The 7,680-nt window shown below is 36.2% G+C and overlaps 1 protein-coding gene across 1 annotated transcript; it reads right to left on the bottom strand.

The window, feature by feature from the left end:
• Positions 1–368: 368 nt before the first annotated feature.
• On the bottom strand, positions 369–5,028 carry LOC107774966 (uncharacterized). The gene is made up of 3 exons (XM_075250098.1): positions 4,829–5,028; positions 898–1,016; positions 369–810 (listed from the first exon to the last, which is right to left on the bottom strand). The coding sequence occupies exons 2-3, from the start codon at positions 991–993 to the stop codon at positions 622–624; spliced, it is 285 nt and encodes a 94-aa protein (XP_075106199.1). The 5' UTR covers positions 994–1,016; positions 4,829–5,028; the 3' UTR covers positions 369–621.
• Between the last annotated feature and the right edge of the window lie 2,652 nt (positions 5,029–7,680).

The following is a 7,680-nucleotide window of genomic DNA, read 5'->3' as shown; positions in this document are numbered from 1 at the left end:
GTTGCAATTAAAAATGGTGCACAAAAATTACCTTTTTTAGACACAATATAAGTCGTATAGATAAGTTGACCAGGGTTTTCTTCTCAATTTACTTTGGAACTTTTTCAGTTTGTCCCCGGAGAATCTCTTCAAACTAACATTTTATGATAAAATGACAATTCAGCCCCTTATTCTTAACTACGTAGTTCCAACATGTCATATATCAGTCTTTTCACTTTCACCCTTCAATGAGAACAAAAATTGTATCTTCATTCTGTACAATCCTTTAGTGAAAATAATATTAGCAATTTCTGCTTGCATTGGAATGGAATCTATAACATGACCAGGAAAACAGCTTAACAAAGGAAGGAAGAAGGATAAAAGAATGCTCCAACGCAAAGGCACATATTAATATTAGACGAAATAGGAGGATTTGTACATTCTTCAGCTGGAATTCAATGGTCTATAATGCACTAAAGATCCATATAATTGGACAACATATAAAAAGATCAACATTCTTTGTTTTAGTTTATTTGAAACCAAAGCAAATTTGTCAGAAAAACAGGAAAAGGGAAAAATGAGGGAGGGGGAGTAAGAATTTATGTATACTTAGTAGGGAAATTTTCCATTAGTGAAATGGTTTCATTTGAAAGCACCTGTAACTGAGTAAATGAAGTCCAAGAACCCTGTTCCTTTGAGAAGGCCTTTACCGGTCAAGAGTTCAAAATCCAACAGCAATAGTAAACCAATTACTGCTGCTTTTCCATTTATCAGCTCATTCCTTCCAGTGAATCCAAAGGCCTCTTGACCCTCGTCGATAACCATTCTTACCTAAATCCAATAAGAAGCATCAGATCAGATTATCATTTACTCCATAGGCATGTTTGTAACTAAACAAGACAAGGTTGGTTCTATTACCTCGTCTACATTGACGTCAGATGCTGTGACACCAGGTTGAGCCTTTCCACTGAAAACAATCTCTGCAGATGCGTCAACTTTTCCGCCTCCTCTCATGCTAATATAGATATTCTCATTGTCTGTTTTAACAGGATAAACAAACAAACAAACAAATTTCTCAAGGCAGGAGTAAGGACTCTCAACACAGGATTATTGAGGTACCATTCTTTGATGGCTCCATTAATGGTTTGCCATCTTTTCACCATATCTTTTTTTTTTTTTTTTGAGAATGTCTTTTCACCATATCTTATTTCATCTATCTATGGAGAACAGAATGCTAGAGTAATCATGTCATGAACAGCAGACCTTAGAGATTTCCTTTTAACTGTGTAACCTCATGCATCAATTCTAAGTTTAAGTGAAGTTCTGCAGGAGTAATACAAACTCAAACCAAAATTCACAGATTTGGTGCTCCTAAGGAACAGGGAATGGAATTATTACTGCACAGAGATCCTAATTGAATTGACAGCGAAGAACATTAGAGAGAATAGCATCGAGGGAGAAGATAGAAATTGCATTATAATTCCAAAATCCAATGAAAGCTCAATAGAAGTTTCCGCGCCTTCAAAGCTCAATAGAAGTTTGCTCGGAAGGCAGTTATAACAACCATTCTAGCAACCTAACAAACTAGCCATGTGATTAATTACATAGTATCAACTAGTGAATTTCTCCGCGCTTCGCGCGGTTTAATAAAATAACTTTTGAAATGATATTTTTTATTTAGTTGAGAAAATAAATACGTAGCTTTTACCTATATGCATATAGGAGTATAAATTAATTATACAAATTGATTATATCACAAATATAAAATTTTATCATCATGAACAACTTGATCAATTTGACAGATATGTTAGTAGTGAACTTTCACTACTGTAAAATAAGTAAGCATTTATTTTGCAATGTTGCTCAACTTCTAAACACTCCAATTATCCTCCGTTTACGGTACTTTAATAGGAAATTTTATAAAATAAGATTTTCAATCAAATTTAGCTTAAGAGATGCATAATCGCGAGTGACCATGTACAGTCTTCCTTTTCGGTAAAAGGAAAACCCTTAGCCATCAATGGCAGATTATTTGAAGAACTTGTTGAGACAATCTCTTCAAAACTCTGTCGAAATTCCTTAATACGTGCAAAGAAGTTGAGACCCTCCTTAAGGTTCCTCTTTTGTTTCCCTACCGTTTGCATACACATGAATTTTATTTCAGTTATTTTACATGAGGAAAATAATCACATTTTCTCAAGTTATTAGTTGTCTTGAACAACTATATAATCACACATCCTCAATTCTTTTTTAGTTGTTGGAAAAAATAAAAAATAAAAACCAAAATTTAATGTGAATTGCATACAATTATTCCTAAAATCCAAAATATATAGGGTATTTTTATGCCAAATCAAAAGGTAAGATTATTGCATTTGAATATACGTAGAACACTATATGCCTGCAATATATTAAAAGAATTGCAAAATATGCATATAATATCATTAATAATAGCGTATTCATCATCAAGCTTGAACTGAATTCTCAAATACTGCTCACAAATAATGCCATATGTTCAATTCTTCCCTACTCCACAACCAAAATTATGCACAAAAAAATTGTACGAAATAATATAATTGCGGCAAAAGCAATAACAACAAAAGAAAAACAAAGAAAAAGGAAAAAGAAGAAAGAAATTTTATGTATACAAAGTTTCGAACGAAAAAGAGAGGAATTATTAATGAAGAAAAGAAGAAAGTTGTGAAGAAGAGGATGTGTGTTAGTATTTATAACATAATATTTATAATAACCAATATAATTCGTAACTGACATTGGGTAATAGAAATGGAAAGAGTAACGTATAGTGAGTAATTGTAATTAATGGAATGAGTATTGAACCTATCAAGTGTAATTGTAATGAACTATTAAATCTATCAAGTGTAATAGTAATTAACGTGTACTTTTGAACGTGTCCTTTAAGAATATGAAGAGTGGGTAAACAAAATAAATGAAATATTTGGGAGTTATGAACACAATTAATAGAGGAAACGGTTATATGTTGTCTTAGAGAGATTTTTGGGCTTCTAAAAATAAGATAAATGAAAAAATGAGGGGGAAAACTCAAAAAAATGAGAAAAAAGATAAGTGAGTTTCTTGGCCAAAGAGAGGTGTCACCTCACACTTTTATTTCCCACAATTATATATATATAGATTAACAGATTCCAATGTACCCTCAAAGGCATTATTTACAAAAACTTAACAGGCTCCTATGTGCCCCTCACGTGCATTATGTCGTGTATAAGTTAACTTATTCCCATGGGCCACTCACGTGCTTAATAACAATATGAATTCATTTCCTAGCTTCTTCTGCAGTTTATATTAAGTAGATAGAAAGGAAATTAGATGTTCAAAGGTACTCCAATACAGCTTGCCTTGCAAACACACCTATGCACATGTAATGCACAAACCCGTAGCTGTGCAGAATTTTGATTTACTGACTGAAAGTAGTTGGAAGAGGGCTTTATGATGAACAAAAACAATTCCTAAAAAGTAAACAAGATTTCCACTTACTCGTACTTGGCCCCTCAATCCAACCTTGTGAAGAGAAGATCCATGACTTCCATGACAAATATATCAGCCATGGCAACTAGCATTCTCTTAGAGTCCAACATGGGTTGAAGGTATGGGGTGGTAGTCTGTTTATATGGTTTTGGAAAATCTTCACCCAATAAGCCTGGTTTTTGAGGTTGAACTAGTGTTCAAGGTCAATTTTTGTTAACATGATATTTGAGCTAGACCATTCCTGATATTAGTTTCCATGCTATATTATTCATGCACCAGGGTCCACCCTAGGATGCATAGAGTGTTAGAGGCTCACAATGTTTAAAGGTATGGTTTTAGTCTGGTCTAGGACAAATCTTACGTTATGAGCTGGCTTTTGAGGTTGAGCTAGACACAAAGTACATGTTTTGTTAACACATTGGATAAAGTTTTTGACTTTTTTCAATCACTAATGAACTACTACATTGAGATAGTAGCAAGGGTAAGAAGAATACGGATACCAGACGCTTACAAATCGTCAAATAAGACTACACTAAAAACTTCCACAGAGTATTCCCAGCATAATTGTTCAAATGAGCCTAAATTTGGTGTTTTTTACACTTTGTTTTGCAATAGTTATTTTCCTAAGACCAAAGCTACCCCCATTGGCATCTAGGAAATCGTAATTTCCCCTATAGCATTCACATAGAGAAACCAACAGCAACCAGCTCAATCAATGTAAATGACAAGGGCCATTGGCTAGTCTTGGTCAAGCTCACTAACTTGAGTTTCCCAATACAGACTCAACTGATTTTGTATCCACACACCAATCATACTGTAGCACAAACAGAACCTCCTACGCCTTAAAACTAGCCCAAAAGTTGTGTTTGAATTGGCTTATAGTCACAAGATATGGCAGAGGAAGAAACTTAGACAAGAAAACTTTAGAATTTCACGAACGAAGCATTAAAAGAGGGGCATTTAGGAAATGGTGTTTGTTTAATCACAATGGTTCACTGACTAGACTGAAAGTGAGTAACCAGATGGGATCATTCCACATAGAAATTATAATCCAAAATCAACTACTCCTTCCTACCCATAATTGTCGTCTCCTTTGGCTTCCAGGAATTGATCTTTAAACAAGATTATTAAATGTGTTATGTAGTTCGCCTTAATTTATGCAGTTAGCTAGCTTTTCGTCTCATTTCTAAATGGTTGGATCAAAAACTGAATTAACCAAACAAAGAGAGTAAATTGGCACAGAGAGAGCATCAACAAGGAAACAAATTATAACTGTGCAAAAGAATTAAGAGCTAGAAATCAAATGAAGCAAGTAATAAATTAGAAAAAAGGAAAGAAAATGAGAGGTGACCTGAGTGAGCTTGGCATTAAGGAGGCCTTCACTATAAGCACCTTCAGCAGGGGAACGATTCTCAATAGCAAAAACATCATCGTTATACCAAAGCAACAGTATAGTTTCACCATCTTGTATAATTACACGTCTCTCTCCTTTCGGCAGTGCTGACAGCGGAACCACTGGCACCCAATTGAACTTCCCATCATCCCTCCGCCCGATGCCGATGACCCCTCCGCCACTGAAACCTCTGTAGCCTTGCATGGTGACCTGTTCACTTTAGCATTGCTACTTCTAATGCTGCTACTACTACTGTTGGCTGTGAATGAACTGAAGTTATTGGTGGCTGTATGGAAGAGGGAAGGTGGTTTACGGTGGTGGGGGTGGGGGTGGGGGTGGGGGTGGGGGTGAGATGGGATGTGGAGAATGCCGGTGGCTAACTTGGGGGATATGGTGGCCATTGGATTTGGACCTATGGCTTATGGGGGGAACCGATCAAAGCACTCAATAGTTTCACGGGAGCTATAGGAAGGGACACAGTATTCTCCTCTCAATCTCTCGTATTTTTCTCAAAATATTCTCTGGATGTCAGGTAAATTTGTTCTTTTACTTATTTGTGTGTTCAAGTATTTGTACTTTTCATCCAGAAGCTTCTTATAGTTGGATTCTTCTAAATGTTTCTTAGCGTTAATCTTTTTATTCTCTTTAATTTGCAGTTTGAAATTCCGATCATGAGATTTAAATTCTTTTTTTTTTATATGAATTTCAGGAGACTTTGACCTTTTGGCTGACGTAGAGTAGCTGATAAACAATTATCAATAGACAGCGAAAAGTATTTTTAAGTGCTGAAACTGATTTAAAAAATAAGTAGTTATGTGTTTTGATAAAAGTGGTAAAATTAATTATATGCACCTGAAGAACTGGGTATACGAAGAGTTTTGTTTTAAAAAGAAGTATTTTAGGGATAGAATATTAAATATTTTGGTCAAACTTAAAGTGCTTATAAGCTGAAATTTGATAAATTTGGTGAGACAACTTATGGCTTTTGACTTATTTTTGGCTTATAAACACTTAATTTATAAGCACCTTTAATTTTACCAAACGCGTAAATAAGCCAAAAAGCGCTTATAGGCCAGTTTGACAGCTTATAAGCTTAGTCAAATACCCGCTTTGTATTTTTCCGAACAACGATGTGTCAGTGGCACAGTGTAAAGATATAAAGGACTGTGAGAAGTACGAGATGAATATACACTAATGTTTGTCTGAGCCTCTTAAGATGGGATTGTTAAAAGGAGCAGATCTATGGTGCGAATGAATTGGAAAAACACGAAAACCAGAGTATAATAATAAGGTTGATTTTAGATCAGTTTATTACTCCTAATACATTATCCTGAATGTTGCAATCATAAAACGTAGACTATTTTTTATTTTTTTTTCTCTTTTTCACAGCTTTTGCTTTTTCTAATTCCTTTTTAAACGACCCTAAACCCAAACCCGATCGTGATGGCACCTCCCGTGAAGACAAGGCCAATCGATATTTTCCATTTCGGTATTTAACAGCTAAACAGTAAGAAACAGTCTAAAGCATGATAAAATAATCCAAGATTTAAGCAGATGACAGTATAATATGCGGCATACAACCCAAACACAACCCGATACTGGAGTGTCACTAGTCTTGAGCATCTAAACAATCCGGAATACTCAGAGAAAACTACACAGTTTAATACGGAAACTAAGAACATGAAGAAATAAGATAGGGAAGAGCTCCGGGCTGCGAACGCCGACAGCTACCTAGAGACTCCTCGGATCCGCCTGAGCTGGAAATGATCAGCACTCGGGAACGGGACTAGATGCGCCTGAATCTGCACACAGGGTGCAGGGAGTAAAGTGACTACTCCAACTCAGTGAGTAATAACCACAAATAAAGACTGAAAGCAGGAAATCACGTAAGGCATAAAGCAGACTATAATGAAGCAGTAAAACCATTAAAAACAGTGGATCAGTAGAAATACAAATAATCATTTAGGTTCAGGTTTAAACTTCGGGAAATACCTTTTCAACAATTAAACAGATAATGACAGGTAATTCAGAAAGATAAACACATAAAGGTTCGCCCCTCGGGCACAGTATCAACAAATCCGCCCCTCGGCAATATCTAAGAACAATACCAATCCCTTGGGCTACATCTCACATCACATGGGTACCCGCGCTCACTGGGGGTGTGCAGACTCCTGAAGGGGCCCCTTACGGCCCAAGCACAATATCAAGCCATCTCGTGGCATCATCACTAGGCTCTCGACCTCATATCAACAAGTCACCTCGTGGCATACAAATCTCAGGCCCTCGGCCTCATAAAAATCATCAGGTGTTCCTCACAACATAGGCCATCGGCCTTATTCAGTCAGAATTTCAAAAGTCACTCGGGCAACAGTAAAATATGATGCTCATCCCAAGATATCATTTGAAATATCATTTTAAGCGTTAAAGCAGAGTAAACATGGTTGAGTTTTGAAAACAATAGAATATATCATGACTAAGTTCAAGTAATAAGTCAAAACTGTGAGAAAATATCAATAAAAATCCCCTAAGGGTTCAAATAGTTGGCACGAGGCCCAAATATGGCGTTCAGCCCAAAACATGATGATAGCAAATAGTTTTCAGTCAAATAAGCGGTAAAATAATCACTCGGGATGGACTAAGTCACAATCCCCAATAGTGCACGACCCTACGCTCGTCATCTAGCGTGTGTGTCACCTCAATATAGCACAACGATGTGCAATCGGGGGTTTCATACCCTCAGAACATCATTTACAATCATTACTCACCTCAAACCGGTCAAATCTCTAGCTCGCGACGTCTTTGCCCCTCGA

This window comes from Nicotiana tabacum, chromosome 3, assembly GCF_000715075.1.
Source record: "Nicotiana tabacum cultivar K326 chromosome 3, ASM71507v2, whole genome shotgun sequence".
Lineage (NCBI taxonomy): Eukaryota > Viridiplantae > Streptophyta > Magnoliopsida > Solanales > Solanaceae > Nicotiana > Nicotiana tabacum.
Note: the sequence above shows the minus strand (reverse complement) of the source record. Positions and strands in the feature narration are given on the sequence as shown.